Here is a 19,272-nt window from a genome sequence, read left to right on the forward strand (position 1 = left end):
TTTTTTTTTGAGGTCCAAGGGTGTCATACTGAGGCAGAAGATCAGCAGGGGAAATTCACATTTCATAGAGGTACAGACATGAGATACAGTCAAGGATGATTAATCTTACATTCACAATCACATTTGCTCCAGATTATTCATGAGAAGGAAAAGAAACAAAACTCAGGTCCTATTATTATCAATCTGGAAGACTCTCAGCAGGTAGTTTTTCCTTTCCCCTCAGCAGGGCTGCCTGGATTTACATTACTCTGAAACCCAGCCTTTTAATCTCCAAATTTCATTGTGCCACATCCACCACAGAGAAGATTAATAAATTACTGAATCAGGAGTTACCAAAGGCTTCTAAATGTTCCTTTTAGAAGCTGAAATGGAAAAGAGCTATCCAAAAAGAGATGCAAAATATGGGATTCCCAGAAGGGACCTCAGAGGTAACAGTCCAAATGCTGTCTACATCCAGAGGCAAGAAATAACAACATCCTGATAGAGACAAAGTATGGAGATGACTGGCTGCTTAGCAACCAGGAGCCTGAGATGGACCCCAAAGTACAAAACCAGGTGTTGTAAACACCTACCTTTCTTGAAATTGAAAGTACAGGCTGATTTTTTTTTTTTTTTCATGGAAGGGCTATTCCTAACCATCTCTTGCTTTCTTCATGAGCTTTTATTTTGGTTTCAGGAGGAAAAATTTGAGACAGTTCTATTGTCAGACTATGAAAGGGAGCTACATAAAGGTCTGCACCAGACACCTTTCATAACCTGAATTATAAAGGATGTCCTGCAGCTGGTGCCCCCCATGTGGAAACAGTTATTTACCATCAGGAAGAACAGAATCCTGGATATAGCTACAGGATTTGTAGTCTTTGCTCCTGAGAGAAGCAGCCTGTCTTTTGTTAGGTGAGGCAGCAGGGAAGATCAAAGAGACAAAATATTTTGCAGCCCTGATATTTGATAATGACTGAAGTGTTCTTTAGTTTGATTTGCAAACTGTTTTGTTTTATGCACATGCTGACAAAGGAGGGAGAACTGATGATCAGTGAGTTCAGTAGATCTTTTTTTGGGACTGTTAATCTAATTTTTGTCAATTGGATTACAAACTTTGGAAAACTACAGTACAGATTCTCTGAAAGATACTGTGATTTGTTATCTTGAAATACTGCAAATTTGAGAAAGATTCTCTGATAAAAGCAGACTGAATGCAAACCATGGTTGAGGGTTATTACAAGCATTTTCCCCACAAAAAAATAAACTTGACTTAAACCTGTTAGGAAGTTTGAAGAAATACTGATAGACACTAAACATTATTAAGATAATGTAATATGCACTCCTTTCTTTCTAGATTACGCTTTCCAATACAGCTTGGTTAAAAGAAATCAAAGGAATACATCAAAATAGAGCTGTTCAAACACGCAAAAGCAAAAATTATGTTAGATATAAAATTTGAGAGTTTGGGTGTGGATTTTACTCAGTTTTTGATTTAAAAAAGTCTTGCATTTTTCTTCATTTTCATTCATGCAAGTTTTTTTTTTTTTGCATATGTTTCCTCCTTTTTGTAACCTATTTTAAATTTTTAAAATGATTGTGAGTTTGTTGAAGTTACAATGAAAATATAATTTAGCAGGGAAGGTAATGTGAGCTCAGGGTAAGTCACAGACAATCTAATAGAGTGTCTACCCTTTTTATGCCTCAGGACTACTTAGACAGTTCTGAACATAATAGAGAGAGAAAAGGATTTCCCTGAGATTTGATGTCAATTGATACACTTAGTAAATTGTGTTTCCTCAAATCTATCACTCACTGGACTGTATTACTTTATTCTTGTCTTTATTATTGTCATTATTGTCATATTATTACTTTATTATTGTCATAGGTGAAGCTGAATTTTGATCTATAAAAGAATGCAGATCACATAGGAGACTTTTCATATTTTCAGGCCTTAAAACTTCATGTACTTTATCTCACATTTACCTCACATATTTGCCAGTCCTGGTTCCTTGAAGAGTTAGAAGACCACACACATTAAAATGTAGGATAAGTTCAAACCAAGTGCAGGAGCAATTGTTGAGGACCAGGTGAATTTTTAGCTTGGTTTAAACCAAACCAGAGTTGTGGAGAATGAACAACTCTGCTAAGCAAACTGCCTGTTTGGCTACATGTGCAGGCTGACCTCTTGATAACTCAGAGGTCTGCTAACTGGAGATGCAAATGCCCAGCTGGCAAGGAGGTAGTACATCAGGAGAGGGCTGAGGACATGGGATTCACACATAGATTTGTGAGGATGGTGACACCTGGGCATCCCTTCAGATTTCATGCTTTCAAACCCTGAGGCTCTTTCAAGGATTTTTGCTGCTACGCTCTGTCATGTCAATCAGAGCATTTCATTGTGGTTTTGGACGCTGCGTGTGAAAAAGCATCACAGAAAGAGCCCTGCCTGGAAAGGTTTATATTCTGAATAGGTCTGAGAATCTGTGAGCAGATTTAAAAAATAATATTAGACAGGGAGGAGAATCTGAGGACGATGAACAGAGCTGCGAGAACCAAACAGAGCAGCTGAAGGTACACAATGAATCACTAATAATAATATTGCTAGGTATTATGAAAAATGGCTCCTCTTTGACTATTTCAATACCATATTCAAGCAGAAAGTTTGAATTATTTACTTTTTACAACAATAACGAACATGTTTGTTCATATAGCTATGCAGTCTGTTCAGGAAAATGCACAAATATAATACGTAGCAGATTCTGCAATAATGAACACTCCCTCTTAGTCTGTAGTGGATTAAAAGGATACAGCTTCCAAGAGAGCTGGCTAGAGCAAACACATCTGCATGATAGGGCCAGATTCTCAGACTGTATAAATCATCTACAACTGAAGTCAGTTTAGCTAATTGTACTAGCAGAGTATTTTGACTATTTATTATTTAGAAAGAAGATGGTGGAAAAGAAATCGGCTTTGCTTACAAGTTTTATGATTGGTCCTTTGCCAATAAACAATACAACTCCCTAAGTATTAGAAATATCCTTTTATCTTGTTAATGTTATAAGACATGGTACTCCTCTCATCAGCAGGCAAACACACATATTGTTTATGAAATTGCATACCGCCTTTAGGCATGTTATAATCTTATTTCTGCTCATTAAAATGTCAAGGCAGAGCATTTTCAACTCAAAATCTGTAAAAAACCTGCTCTTGTCTGTCCTCAAAAATCACTTGCTTTTGTATCTCTCAGTTTTAAGAAGAAAATTATTAGCCTTCATGCTCACAAAAAGTAAGCACTCCTGTTTGAGCTGGTTCCCTGTTGGCTCTAGATCAGCACAGCTAGCTGGAGCCCAGAAGTGCCGCCAGGGTAGCTTACACCCTGGTAACATCCAGTCCTTCAACAATGCAAGTAAACAACTGAAGTATGTTCTGAGAGTTGCTAATGCAAATTGAATGTTCCTTGACCCAGAAAATGGACTGTACTCCGTAGAGGAGATGCCATTCATCAAGGCTTTGTTCTCTCCCTTATTTGAAACACTTTTGGTCTGAGTCCCTTTTGGTAATAGCCCCTGTACCTGACATTCTCTCTAGCAAATCTACGCAACATCATCTGAGCCATGTGTGCTGAAGTCCTTCTTTTATAACAATGTGAGAGTCAAATAATTTGGAAATTTGGTCTAAGCTGCAAGGAAGAAAAAATGGTTCCTTACAGAAGGTGGATGTTTATCTCACAGCAGAGTGAAATCTGTTGACAGAGCATTTTTAGTCTGCATACTAAACAAAATAGCTACATTTTATAAGGCTTGCAGGATTCAAACTGGCTTGATGGCTCGTTCCAGCTCTGTTAATACCCTGAATTACTTGTAGTGGATCTAATGATACTGTTACACCAGTGTAAAGAAAGGGATAGAGAACAGCAAGCAATATTTTTTTTATTTATTGCTAGTCCAGTAGCAATATAACAAACAGCTGATATCTGAAAAATAAGGGCTTGAGTCAGTGAATTTGGGCTGATAAGTGGGACTCATTTATTCATTTCTCCTGGGAAATAGTTAAGAGTGGAAATGTACAAGCAATTTCCCCATAGGCCCCACACTGCACAGGCGCCTCTGCTGCTGGCAGGGATGGCTAGCAGTGACCAAGAGGGGAGGACCAAGCCTGTAAGGAAATGTGTGCATGCTGGGTGCTCAGCAGCCCCCGCTTCATCCTTCCCATCCTCTCCTACTGAGCTGACTGCTAATGTGGGCAAGCTGGAGAATCAAGGGGAAAATTGTTCCTAGATATCAGGGAGCACTCAGGAGCCTGAATAAAGTACTCTGTGGGGTGGATGCATATCTTTGTAATTGCAAAGCTAGGGACTGTGAAACAGCTCAAATCACATCTTTCCGATTTTCGTGGGAACTTTTTAAATGAAAATTGTAGAAAAACGTTGGGTGCTTCCAACAATTACATCAAATAAAGTCCTGGTGAGGGCAGGGGCAATTCCCGTTCACAGCAAAAGCAGTGGCACGTAGCTTACACTAGCAATGAATTTGAATAACTGTTCTTTTACTGCCTTCTGTTTTCTGCTTACAGCAGCTAAAGAGTTGTAGTATAGGGGAATTAGGAATGGAGGAGTGCTGATAACAGAGCTTCCTGATCCCTTAAAGCTTGAACAGTCACTGACTTGGAGGAAAATTGAGATTGTGCTGGAAGATACAGGGAAAAAAAAGGTTAATCAAGCTCTGAGGTTGAGCTATTGCACTTATCTCTACCTTGCCTGTGGGGTAGTATGTGCAGTCACTGTGAATCTGTGTGACTGCTAAAAAGCTTTTAACTAAAAACAAAGATTTTTTTCCCTTACTCTAATTTCAAACCACAGGAACATCCTGGCTTTAATATCAAGGACTCATATTTCTGAAGTGTCAACACTGTGAAGTCTCGTGATGCTACCACGAGTCTAGAAAACCTCCTGTGCTTTTGGGAATGTTATTTTTATTTAAATGAAAGCTAAATTGCAGCCTTGCTCACAATGAAGAAAATGTGAAAGTCTTAGGAGATTCATTTCAAATCTGTTTCTTAAAACCTTCTTGTGCTTAGTTTAGGGGTTGTTTCAGTCTCAATACATGATTTTTTACTGAAGAGTTGAAGTACTGAGTGTAGAACAAACCCAGCTGCAGGGTTTTTTCACAAAGTTTTGTAATGTTTCTTCATAAGGTTTAACTTTGGACTCATTTGCTCTGCAGAAATAAAGTGTAAATATTAAAATTTGCATATGTTCCTCTCTATTGAAAGATTTGATTCCCACCTCAGGGGAATATTATACCAGCTGTGGCATCACAAGTGCTTTAACTCACTTTACAGCAGACCAAAATCAGACATATATTACATACCTGTATTTAATTACATTTGAAATCTAGCAATAAAAGAATGGAGATAATCCTGAGCAAATTTCAAAATGAGGAGATGGTGATATTTAAGTAAGGGAAGTGATGCTTACTCAAGTGCAGTATAATAATTACTTAAGCTTTTATGGTTTTATAGTTTATATAATATGTATAACAATCAGCCCTTGCCCTTGCTTGGGCCAACTTTTCCTAAGTAAACAATCACATACCATTGCCCTATTTCGAATTCTCTCATGAGTCTAATATGAGAAAGGAAAGTTGGATCTGATCTTAAAACCTGATGCCAATCTTCTGTGGCCCTGTATATTCTCTCCTACGCATGAAGGTCATAAAACCTGCTGATCTGAGAGGTATTCTTAACAGTAGAAGTGTGTAATTAGCTGTGCAAAAGGCTAAATTTTGCCAGTATTCTTCATTTTCTCCAAGTCACTTCTCCACACATATAACCTATTTGGAATGTAGTCCCAGACTTCCACTGGTGTTTTAGGTATGCAACAGAAGCCACACATGCAGGTGTCTTCCAGTCTGAGTGCAAATGGGCATGAAATCTGTATTTTGGCTAATGAAAGGGATGCCCATCTTGTCTGGGAATTATTTAACCACATGAACCCAGGATGGTTCTCAGTGAGTTTCAGAAAGGGCTATCAGCTTGCAGAGCTGCAGAGGTGCCTCCCAAATATGTTAAGGTAACTTGCTCAACTCTTGGGTATGTGTCCTCTGAAGATTCTGGGAGAGAATGCACAGAATACACAGTTTCATACCCTTTAGTGTTTATCCATAAGTTTGGGCAGGCACAGCCTGAATGCTGGACTATTCTTTTTTGGAAAACTTGACTTTTCTGCTTGGGGAAGGAAAAGCTGCTGGTAGTTCCTTCAACTGGTAAATGGCTGTGCACAGGAGAATGGGATAAGGATAGTAAATGCAAAGGTTCTTAAAATGTACTGCATGCATTATCCAAACTAGCAGGACTGTTGTTTCATGATAACACAAATACTGTATTGCACAGCTTAGGTTTCCTTCTCTGGCAGGAAGAGCATTTTGAAATTTAATTAGCTCCATGTGGCTGTAGAAATGGATGGCAAATCAATAACGGATGCCATTTCAGTCACCTTGTGGTGTTGTAATTCTCTGTGTTTTGCTACACTAATTAGGTCTGCCTTCAGTGAGAAATGTTTCAGGAGCGAGGAGGTGAATTATTGTTGAGTTCCTGGCTGTCACTGGGGAGATGAAGTAATCTCAGAACTGACTAACCTCAGTGACTTCAAGAGCCAGTAACTTTAACATCCAAGAAGAGGGAAGATCTCACATTCTCATGGTGCAGTTTACAGTGAGTTTTAGGCCCAGTCAGCCCGTGGCTTGAGCTTCAGCTGAAAAAGCATCAGAAACCATAAACTGCACTTAACTCATAGTTGGCATTTAATTACTTAATTGCTCTTATTTTCACATTCCCCTACAGACTGAGAGTTTCTTGCAAATAGATATTTCCTTCCTTTGGATCCAGAGCTCCTCCTCTGAACCCAGACTGAGTTGTGGTTGGAGACAGGTGCATGTGAGATGGGCCCCAGGTTCTGATGCCTCCCTACTCCCAAAGCCATAGTGAAGGAACAGCACAGGAAGTAGAACACAGTTTGCTTCCATGTAGCAAACCCAAACACTGTTAACTGGAGCCAACAGCAGCTCCTTGTCCATTTATTTGACTCTGGGGTTTTATTGGGAAAGACTGGGTAGAGAGCTGGTGTCTCCCTCTCCAGGAACAAGCTACTTGCTTCTGAAGGTGGAAGAGAGACTTTCCCCCAGAGTGTCTTGACTCTCCTCTCCAACAGTGTGCTGTCAGCCACATCATAAAGAAAATGGATGGATAAGAAACAGAATCTAGGGAGAGCAAGTACTCTGAGGCCACTAAGTCAGTGTGACGTACCAGTTCTATGCTTTTTTTGGGAAAGCATGTAAACTCCCTCCCTTTATATTAGCATGAATTATGATTCCAAATAATCATTGCTTCTAACATAAACAGTTTTTAATATAAACCATTCCTGCTGGTTACCACAGACAGCCTGAGCAGCATGGAAAATTTCAGTTGTTGCATCACAGTCACCCAAAGAATAGCAGCGGTGATTGAAATTATTTTGCAGTGGTTTGAATAATGCTGAGTGAAAGGTGATACAGAATTATTGCACTTCACAGAGGGCAAACACAAAGCAGACTCAGAGCTGGCTTTCCTCTTACCTGGCCTCTCCTTGTGGGATGTTGGAGCTGACAAACCCACAAATTTGTGTGGCTAATTTCCTAATCATGTCAGTGACTCATCCAGAACCCCTCTCAGCCTTATACAAAACCGGGGAAGAGAATGAAAAATTAGAGGATGGCTGATATGGCACAAGAGCATTTACAGATAAAGAATTTGAGTTAACAACTCCAATTTAGTAATGCCTTATTGTGGTGTTTGATAGTCTGACAATCAATACAATACAACATACAAAAACATATGTGAATGTGTGTTCACTAGTATTAATTAGTACATTAACTATCAGCTGGCCAGCTAATTACATTCTTCCTGCTGTTAAGACTTCTGTCCTTAAAAAAATAAAAGTAGAATTTCTTAGTCAAAGCTAATCAAATGCATATAATCTAAAATATATATAATAAAATATGCATATAATCTTTGTTTCTGCCAAATTCAAGAACTTTAAGTATATCAAATATATTCACTGAATTCACTTGTCATGTACCACCATTTAACAGCTATTCCTGTAATGGTTTTACAAACTGATTAAGTACTCTTAGAGGATGAATAATGCTCTAAGTTCCCTCATGCTTGAATACAAAGGGTGTCTGCTCCCATGCCTACAACTTTCAGCAATACTTCTTTGCTGTCGTACCTGCAAATAAAGACCAAAAGAAGCGTTCATTAGGATTATCAAGTTTATTGTCCATCAGAAAACATATGTAGGGTAGGTTATTTTCTGATTTGGATCTCTTTTCTTTGCTCAGAAATTGCTGGTTAAATTTTAAAGTCAGTTTTATTGCTTAGGTGGTTTAAGGTCTAACAGTAGCTCCCAGTTCGCTTGGCAACATCACACCCCAAAACCAGGAGCCTTGCATTGCTTTCAGAGTAGAAAAAATAGTAATTATAATTGGTTTATTCGTTGCAGCTGCAGAAACTGAAGCGATCCCTCTCCTTCAAGACTAAAAGCTTGCGGAGTAAAAGTGCAGATAATTTCTTCCAGAGGACTAATAGTGATGTGAAACTGCAAGTAGACTTAATGCCTGAGGTGAGCACAAGCACTGGGCAGCTCCCCAACTCAGACAGCCAGGCATCTTCACCCACCAGAGCCCAACAGCTGCCAGAAAACAGCAAGACTCACATCTTCCAGGAGCACATCTTCAAAAAACCAACCTTCTGTGATGTCTGCAACCATATGATTGTTGGTAAGAGACATTTTATTTAAAATCTCATTGTGCGTCCATGCTAGAATTTACAGGATAACCTTTCTCTAATTTCTGTGAGTCCAGAAGTCTTCTTGAGAATATTCATGTAGAGAGGTTCTGGATTTATGTCATATCTGCCACAGGCTAACACAAGTTCTACATTTACTGACAGATGTCTTGCCTTGTAGACACATACTGTTATCACAAATTACAGGTAAGGAATTCAGCTGGAATCAAACTCTTCTGTCATCCAGGTTATACTGAGCACCAAGCACAAGTTGTATGCTGCACTAGAAGCAGCAGAAATCCATATTTCAAATGTGTTCACTATCCTCAATCTTTCCCACAGCAGTAATTTTAACTTTCTTCCTCCTCGTGTCTGCCTTCACACCCTCCATCACTCCCAAATCCCTTTCACTTGGTGACCATATCTACCTCCCCCAGCTGTCCCACGTGTCACTTAAGGGACAAGAAGTAGCATCTTCCGGGTGGTAGGCTCTTGTCTGCTTGTGTGGGTGTGGGTGTTGGCTGCCTAGGATGAATATTTTGGGAGACCAGGTCAAAAACCAAATATATCAGCTGAATTTACACTGTGGACTTTCTTGGGATTCTTCTACCTGATCCCTCCTATGTACAAAACCTCATACTACCTTTATACCTTTGAAAGACAGGCCTATCTGCTCTCTGAAGCTGTCCATGAGTATGTAAGTTCCGGCCAGGGATTGACTGATGGACTGACTGACTGACTGACTGACTGACAGGAGATAATTTTGTTATTGTCTCTAGTGTGCACAAAAAACCTCCCTGATGAGCCCTGCTTGTAAGGTAATTTTCAGTGCAGTGTGAAGACCTAAAAAGCCAGCCTTCATGCAGATCATCCAGGGTGCTGTGCAAGGAGAGGTTGAGAGAGAGGTGCGAGTGCCTGGAGGTGTAGAACGTGCATGGCCACCACAGTGGGAAGCTGCAGGAGCTGCTATTCAGAAATCTGGTCCTGGAAATTCACATCCTCATGGCTAGTGTTGTGCACATGATTTGGTCTTCCTACTTACTTACCATCTACTTGTCCCAGCACAGCTGAGCAGGACTAAATTCAGTGGCAATTTACTTATGTGAAAGTGAGTGACATAATTCCCAAGCTTATGGGCAGGACAGGGAGCTAAACATGCTGATGATTTAGCTTCATGTAGAAGTATTACAGGTCTTTGAGTACAAAATATTGTCTGCAATTTGTATAACTTACTGTCAGAAACTTACATCCCTTGGCATGGAAGTCACTGTCTTTTAGGTAACAGTATGGTAAGTTCTTGAAAGATGCTGATAAGACTGATCAACATTTTTCAAATGAGGGTGCTCAGTGTTCCCCACTTCTGTGAGAAATTTGTGGTCTTTGGAAAAGGCAGCTGTCTACAGAACTTTAAAATTGATGCAAGACAATCTTGCTTCCATAAATTAACTTATATTCTCACTTCACCACAGCTGTACTGAATCCAAGGAAGCGAAGGAATTTTAATCACCACTTTTTGGTGTCATTTTTCCAGTCTTTTAAGGTTATTTCTACTTGAAGTGGTAAAATAAATGAAAGAGAGAAGCAGTAAAGTATCAGGGAAGTTCACGGTCCAGAATTTGACAGGAAGTCTGGAAAAGTAGTTAATTGAAATAACTTTATATATGGGAAAAGGCCCGGAATTTTTCTCCTTCAGTAATGAGGATGGATGTTCTATCAAAGCTTATTTTCACAAATATATACTGCAAATATAAGTTCCTTAAATTTCTGGCAGCTTCTTGTGAAGTTGTATGGACATAAATATCATCACAAATCTGCGTGACTCAGCAGTAGTGTTTCAAAATACTGCTGCTCATGACGGATTATTGCTGGCAGCAAACTTTGCAGAGAGTAAATCCAGTTCATAAACACTCCTGCCCTTCTCCTTTGCTGGGCAATCTGTGTCTGCCTGGAATACGAAAGTCCTGAAGCACAGCTCTAAGCCTCAAAACATCAGCTTTAACCCCCTGTGCTTTCTGAATTTTTTTCTGTTCTCTCTGCTGGGGGCTTTGTTTTTCTGTTCTGTGTCTTAGCCACTTCATTAGCTGAAGAAGCCTTTTATAATTGCTGAAGAAACTAATGTGACCTATTTTGTCTGGTAGCAGTCTGAGTCAGGTAAATTGCTCTGACCTCCTCCAGCTCATCTTTGCTTAGAGGTAAGGCAGAGAAGATGTTGAAAGTTTTACCTTAAGATGCCTTAGAGCATAGATGCCCTGATTTTCATAGACAAACGTCTTCTCTATTCCCGTCATCTTCTCTTTTTGGTCCTTACCGCATTCGTGCCTGATTTTGCTGTATTGTTATTTAAGCAGCATGGTAGATCTCGATGTTAACTCTTTGCCATTCAGTTATTCCATATAGGTTGTGCAACTGTGGGTTATAGGAATAGAAAAGCAAAACAGGCAGCTTTCAGGAGACCCTGTCAAGCCTGCTCCCAAAGACAGGCTGAAAAAGCCTCATTTCTGTTCAGGGACTCTGACTGCTTGAAACATGGAGCCAATTTGTTCTCTCTATTTGCATTTTTCACAGGCAGTGACATTTAAGAGTAATGAGTCTATGACTTTAAATTCCTCATTGATGAGAATAAAGGCAAAGACAGATACATGTTTTGAAGGCTGGAGGAAAGACTCCAGGAAAATTGTGTCTTGACTTTAGATGGCTTTAATTTTGCCACCAAGAATGATTCCAGGCTCACCTTAAAAGGCACTCTGATCTATGACCTAAGCAGCTCTGTTTGGTACACGGCAGCGTAATGAACAGTGTGCAGCATGAATGTACAGTGACTGCTTCAGCCTCACTCGCGGCAGAATCCGTCTGTAGCTTCAGCGTGAGCAGGACACATGCAGCAGAGGCAGCAGGTTCCCTGTGCTGCTCTTTTCACAGCAAAATTAAAGAACTTGAAACATTTTCTTACTAGAAAAAAATACGTGCATCATCTCTCTCTGATCCCTGGGCACTAGGAGCCAAATATTGCCGTTGGGATGCAGGGCAGACTTGCTCTTTAAAATGTTTTTTATGCATCCCAGAGTACAATGCAACATATTCAAGAGAAAATCTGTTTATTGATGTGATTTCAAAAAAGAAAAATTAGTATTAATACTGTGCTTCATACCACACTCTAAAGGCAGGAGTTGGAGTGTTCCTATTAATTGTACTAGACTGAGACTCAAGTTCCACCTCAGTAAACAGAAGAAAAATTTGATACGGAAGCGGTAATTTTCTGTCAAATGAAATAATGGAGGAAATTTCACATTTGAGGGAGTTTCGAAGAGTGCATGCAGAATCCATTTTACATTAATGGAGCCTTCTTACAGCATCTAATTCTCCAATAAAATCATCATTTCTAATAATGAATTCAACAGTAATAATTCACATAATTTCAGAGCAAATCAATAGTGTGTTGGAGCAGACTGCACTCCTTTCTCCCACTCACTGTTTTGCTGCTGTGAGTGCCAGGCATTGGTTAGTTTAGGACTGGGGTTTCAGCTGCATGGAGGGCTACATATTTTCCTAAACATATCCACCCTTGAACATCCTCTCACAGTATGTCTCTTAGAAAACCATTAATTTGCTGGTTTTAGTAGTAGTAGTATTTATTACTGTTTTAATATCTAACTCCAGCAAGGGAAAATTTTGAAAATCAAAGTGTCTTATGGAATGCATTACTAGATCCTCATTTAGGAGACACTGGTTTTATGGGGGTTTTTTTACATCACAGCGAAAAGAAAACCAAGTCAGATACCTCCCAGTTTGCATTGTGTTATCTATCATTTTCTGTGATTAGCAAGAATGTGGTAATCTTTGGCAATGGCAAATTAAGGGAGGCAAAACCACCTATCACCAGCAAAGACAGATACTGTTAAATAAATGTTGCATCAGATTATGGTCTTAAACTATGCTTATCAGAAGCAAGTTCTTGCTTTTCTTCAGTCTCTGGTGTGTCATCAATCATCTCTGTGACAATTTGCTGTTGAAGAAAACATGATGTCAGTACTCTATAGTTGTAAAACATTGTGTATTTTTTAAGAAAAACCTCCATCTGTAGAATTCTCAACGTTTTACTCATTTGCAGATCATTTCCTGCGCTGATTCACATGGAAAAAATGTTATTTTCCACATATTCCAAGCATATTACATGCAATTAATGTATTCCCATCTAAGTCAAATATAAGTAATGCAGCAAAAAAATTAAGCACTTTGCTTAAGCAAATATATTACTTTAAAGTTAATCTTTCAAAGCTGTGTTTTAAAGAAATATATCCTTGTTTATATTGTATCTGTCTTTGTGTTTCCAAAGTGTATGCAACTGTTTCACTCCATTCTTAACCTTAACTATGGCACAAAATTTTAATCAAACACCTGGGCTTTTTTGGCATACCTGTTAGAGCATGTTTGCTTGGAACAAACATGCAGGAAGAGCAGAAAAAATGTGGTTTGCAATGTCCAGTAACAGTCAAAACCAGGTCCTTCTGGGTCATGCCACCCCAGTCATATATGCATTATAGGTGTTCTCAAGGCAACTGGGTTTCTGGGTTGGATGCAGATTCTCTGGACCTTTGTAGCTCTGGAGGTAAATAACTCAGTACCTGTCCTCTCAGGGAACTAACCAGATTGCAGTTAGTGGAAAACAAATAATTAAAAATAGAAACCCAAAACATGGCTGTAGCATAGCTTCCTTCCAGTCTATTAATCAGTAGTGCTTAAGCAGTGAAATTGTGCTATCCCTTCAGAACTGACTCACTCCTACCACCATCTGTTCTGGTTTAGCCAGTCATTCTGGGGGTTCAGACAGCCAAAAAAGTACCATGAATAATTCTTTCTCACTTCATCTTTTAGAAGCAGCCTGTGTTTCTTTATTTCACTGTGCAGTTGTGGCCGCTAGAACTTTCAACCACTTTTATCCCCAAAGCATTGTAAAATCCTCCAGAAAGTTAGGGTCAAAGTTGATAAATTGGGCAAGCTTTTCAAATGCAGGAATAAAGGAAAGAAAGAGGTCTGGATTGAAGCTATGGTTCCTTTTTTCTGTTAGATTCTGCATTTGAACTTCTTCTCTTAGACTATCAGTAGCTGCGACTAATAAGTACTGGAAAAACTCCATGGTTAGAGGAAGTGTTTATATAACTGTAATTTATGTGGATGTTTATTAAATATAGAAAAATTTCACAGGAACTATGACACAGTGCTTTCTGCCTCCAGTCTGATCAGCTCTCTCCTAAAAAATATGCTTGACTTTTTTTAAGCTTGCTGCCTCATTTCATGAATTAGGCATTCTGGTTTGGTCCAAAACTGCCTATATCCAGCATTAGCCAGGTGGACAAAGGTGCAGTAAATGGTCACAGATTGATCACCACTTTTTGGCAGCAAGACAAAGTAGAAGTATTCCTGAAAGCATGACTGTGACTGGCTTTTTCCAAGGTTATGGTAGTTTGGAAGGCTCTTTGGACAGCGATCTTGGAGAAAAAAAAAAAAAAAAAAAAAAAAGGCATTTTTATTTATCTTGCAGGATGAAGGAACAAAATAATGTTATTCATTCAGTCCTGCCCTCCACTCTTCCTAGTCTCTCTAGCATCTCCCAACACAGATGACCTTGAGGGAAGAAATTTGTATTGCTACTTCATCAGAGCAGAGTTGTCCCCTGTAGAGAAGGGTAAAGAGCTTCCAGCAAGGGGGACGAACCCCTGGAGCAGGGCTTGTGTAGTCACAGCCGAGCCCCCCCACATCTATTCTCCAGAGACACTGTTAGTACTGCAGCATAAATTTGTTTTGTTTATTATTAAGAGTTTCCCTATTGAAAGAAGCTTTCAAAAGCAGCCAAATGCTTTTTTTTTTTCATTTGTGAGGAAAAATCATAAAATGCTGCCTGACCAATCTGATAGCCTTCTATGATGGCATGGCAGGCTGGGTAGGTGAGGGGAGAGTGGTGGATATTGAGTGCCTTGACTTCAGCAAGGCTTTTGACACTGTCTCACATAACATCCTGGTAGGCAAACTCAGGAAGTGTTGGATGAGTGGACATTAATATGGATTGAGAACTGGTTGAATGGTAGAGACAGAGAGTCCAGTTGGAGGCTCATTGCTAGTGATGTTCCCCAGGGGCTGGGACCAGGTCCAGTCTTGTGCAACACATTCATCCATGACCTGGATGAAGGGATGGATGCATCCTCAGCAAATTCACTGACATCAGAAAACCAGGAGGAGCGGCCGATTCCCCAGAGTCCTGTGCTGACATCCAGTGAGACCTGGACAGCCTGGAGAGTTGTATGGATGGGAAGCTCCAGAAATTCAACGGAGGCAGATGCAGGGTCCTGCACCTGGGGAGGAATAATCTCAGGCACCAATGCAGGCTGGAGCTGAAAGCCCCTCTGCGGGTGCCAGCGGACAGCAGTCCCGAGCTGTTCAAGGGCCAGCAGTGTCCTTGTGACCAAGGAGGCCAATGGTATCCTGGAGTGCATTAGGAAGAGCTTTGCCAGGCTGAAGGAGGCAACCCTGCCCTTCTACTCAGCCCTGGTGAGGCCTCATCTGGAGTGCTGTGTCCAGTTCTGGGCTCCCTGGGCAAGAGGTACATGGAGCTCCTGGAGCAGCTCCAGTGGATGGCTGCAGAGAGGATGGGGGGCCTGGAGCACCTCCCTTAGGGCACAGGCTAAGGAAGCTGTGGTTGTTCAGCCTGGAGTAAAGACAACTGAGAGGGGATCTCACAAATGTCTGTAAGAACTGAAGCCAGGCTCAGCAGTGCCCTGGGAGAGGACAAGGGACAACAGGCACAAACTGAAACAGGGAGATCCATCTAAAAATGAGGAAGGACTTATTTACTGTGAGAGTTACAGAGCACTGGACCAGGTTGTCCAGAGAAGTTGTGGGGTTTCATGTTACAGAGATACTTAAGGCCCACCTGGCCACTATCCTGTGCAACCTGCTCTGGTAGAACCTGATTCAGCAGGAGATTGGACTAGGAGATCTCCAGATGACATTTCCAAACCCAGTCACTCTGTGATTCATTGAAAAAGGGCCATTGTGTAACCTTTTCAATAACTGGTACCAGGTGCCATCCCATATATTACTAAGCGATCCCTGCCTCTACCTCCTCCTTCTCTCCACTAAATTTACTCCTGGATTTAGGACACTCCATTTCAGTTGACAACGATGAATGGCTCTGGGCACTTAAATCTTCTGGCACTTTTGAGAGTCAATGTGAGTAAGAATTGTTTAAGTCATCTCTCTCTGCCATGCTAAGGTTTAGGGCAAACAAAAACTATTTTTTTTAACACACATCTGCTAAAAATTGGTGTAAAATAATAATTTTACCCCATTAGACTGAAATTGAACCTGGCTTATCCTACAATCTCTTTCTTGAGTCAATAAGTCTCCGCAAGCACAGACCTCCCCACTTCTGAGTAGAGCCCTGTAAGAAGGGCCAAACAAAAATTCTCAGGAAATATGAAGTACTGGTTTACCCAAAGTGTAAAATATGCATTTAACTGTTAGTTATAGACCAGTCAGGTATAGGTAATATCATCTGGACTCTCCAAAATTTCCCAAAAGTGGATATTCTGTCTGTTAGAATAAATAAAGTGGGAATAAACAGAAGTGAAGACATAGAAACAAAATGGTATGGGCAGTGTAGATGTGCTCCATCTACTTCTACTCCTATTTTTTAATATACATGGCAAAAAGTATCCAATTCATGCATTCCCACATTTGTAGAAAAGCTACAGGGAGCCACACATTACCCCTGCATCAAATCATTACTTGTCTTTGTTAACAAAGAGTTAAACGTGCTTTAAAGCAAATATTGAAAAGGAAATATTTAGTTTGTTTATCCTCTGGGAGGGCTTTCTCCTCTGAGAAGAGACAAGAATGTTATCAGTAAATTGGATAATCAGGAACTGCTTAGCTGAGAAAAGAGGGTGGAAATATATTTTAAATTCTAATTTGTCCTTGAACAGCATCAGACATGTTTCACATTTGTTACTAGATAATTTTCAAGCTCACTTTAATTTGGGGGAAATTGCTATTAATATGAAACTGCAGTTAATCCTCAGTCAAAAGAGACTTTAAAAAATGTTGACCAGCTGTTTAATTAGATGGAAAACAATAAGCATTTCTAGAACATCTACAATTAATATTGTAATATTACGTTAGCCATGGTGATTTCTAACCAAAAAATGCATTAAAACCACCAAACACCCTATTCAGTAGTGAGTAGGCTCCTGGTACCATTGCTCCTGGTATCAGCTCTAGTGAAGAACATAATGGCAAGCTCAAGGTTTTTTAAAGGCCAAGGAATGAAGCAGAATGCAAGTGGGGTTTTTATGTCCTGCTATGTACTTTTCCAGAGCTCACATGGGATATTGGGAGTTTACAGATAAGCAAATTAAGTGCATCTTCTTTCAAGCTGACCTTCTTGTAAAAACATTATTTTTCTCTTTAGAGTCCTTATCTACCAGAGTGTGACTGTTATGTGGATAATTACAATGCTGAATAGCTGACAAAAGCATTATCCAGAAGCAAAATTATTAGAAACTTTACCTTATTCTGAGTTGAAGAAATCTTAAAATGAGGCACTTAACAAAAATGCTTCTGCAAGAAATAGCATACTGCCATCATGTAGAGTAAAATGCCTACCCACATTTGCTTGTTGCTGTCCTTGATATAGAAGGATGTCTCAGAGAGCAGTGATCCTTGCGGCTCACATGGATCATCGCATGTTTTCCCGCTTTGGAAATAGGAACGCAGGTTACTGCAACTTCACCAATGCTCTTCTCTGATCTGCCGAAATTTCGGTTTTCCAGGTATACACAATACAGAGCTGTTTTCCCCCCTGACATAAGTTTATCTTGCACACTGAATGATGCTTTTAATTCTGAAGACGTGCTTAGTTAAAAATGACATGTAATTGCGTTGTGATTTCACTGTAGTTTCCTTTAGAACATGCAGGGAGTTGTCTGTGTCTTTGACAGAAGTTTTTCTCATTCATTTAATCAGTAATTGGTGCCCCGTGGAAGTGTACCTGTAGGTGTGCTTTAAGCCAGTACTGTTCTGCGTCAAGTAATTAATTCTCTCAGGTTATAATATCTGTTTACAGCAGCAAGGTAAGATATTGCCTTTCTTGCAGTGTTTATTACACCACAAAAAATTCCAATGTGGAGAGCATCTAAGTACCAGGTTTTATTGAAGAAACAATGACATTACAGATTTTACCCTATTTGTTTTTTCTTACACTAACTTCCTCCCTCCCCACCAGCCTTTCATTCCCTAAGTCTCCCTTTCCCTGCATGGAGGGGTTACTACTAGTGACATTAGGGAAGAAAGTAATTTTTTATTCCTGCTGGAATGCTGCTTGAAGTTGCCCACCTTAGGCATTGATGCCCATCCCTGACATTGATGTCCATCATTGATGTACAACATTGATATCCATGGCTTCTTCATCTTCAGGATCTTCCTGCATTTCCCAGATCCCTTCCCAGGCCAGGATCTTCACCTTTGGCCCTCTTCTTTCTGAAAATGCTTCTTTCTTTCAGGAACCCTTGGCGCCAAATCTTCTTTCTGGAAACCAAGCTCACAGTTCATCCTGTCTAAATAATGTATGTGCATAAGAACAGCACACAATCAGCCTTTTAACTAGTGCTCTGGTCTCCTGTCTCTTTATTAATTGCAGGATTTGGGATACACTGCTTTTGTTTAGTCAGAGCATTATCAACATTTCCAGCAGCTAATAGTGGTTGCAGCTTGCAAGTAACAGCCACTTGTCTGAGAGTTCAGGGGTTCAGTTTCATACATTCACCCATGCACTTACACAGCAGTTACTGGCTGCCTGTTCCTGTTCCCAATTTCACCTGATCTTTGCCTATGACAGCTCATAAATCTTAATACCTGTATTGACACTCAGTTCTGTGCCAGTACCTTCTGACACATTGATCTGCTATTTGCTGGACTTTTGTTATATGTTACAGCTTCGTACACTGTACAACTGTACAACAGACAGATAATGCCTGCCAAGCCTTTTGCTGATCCTCTGGGTTTCCCTACCCCTGGCAGTGGTAGCACAATCATGGTTGATGTTAATTAAGGTTTCTGGACAACAAACCACATAGCCATGCTGGTCCAAACCACATGTGTAGATGAGAAAATCTATGCCTTGTGTTGGCTTGGCTGGAAGCCAGGGTGAAATTCAGGTAATGTAAATACTGTCTAAATATGGACAGCTTATGAGTGATGCATTGAATTACTCATGTTCATTGACAAAATATTAAAAAGCAGACATTTGGTGAATTTGATTAATGATTTAGATATTTAGCAATAGAGTGAAATTTCAGCTTAATGTCCCCATTTTTTTCACTGTCCAGATTGACCCTTGGGTAGGTAATGTTCTTTTTACTTTGCTGAGATACCTAAACTTCTGTAAAATCACTTGACAGAAGTTTTTCTTATTCATTT

At 40.0% G+C, this 19,272-nt stretch overlaps 1 protein-coding gene across 2 annotated transcripts in view; it reads left to right on the forward strand.

Moving 5' to 3' along the window:
• Window positions 1-19,272, forward strand: part of STAC (SH3 and cysteine rich domain) — a gene marked incomplete at both ends in the record, with an annotated part of 68,641 nt that overhangs the window by 14,910 nt on the left and 34,459 nt on the right. For both annotated transcript variants that reach the window (XM_084206054.1, XM_084206055.1), the window contains one exon: window positions 8,519-8,795. In XM_084206054.1, the coding sequence (XP_084062180.1) occupies window positions 8,519-8,795 (277 nt within the window). The remainder of the gene's footprint in view (window positions 1-8,518; window positions 8,796-19,272) is intronic.

Source organism: Fringilla coelebs (genome assembly GCF_963513975.1).
Source record: "Fringilla coelebs genome assembly, chromosome: 1".
Taxonomy (NCBI): Eukaryota; Metazoa; Chordata; class Aves; order Passeriformes; family Fringillidae; genus Fringilla; species Fringilla coelebs.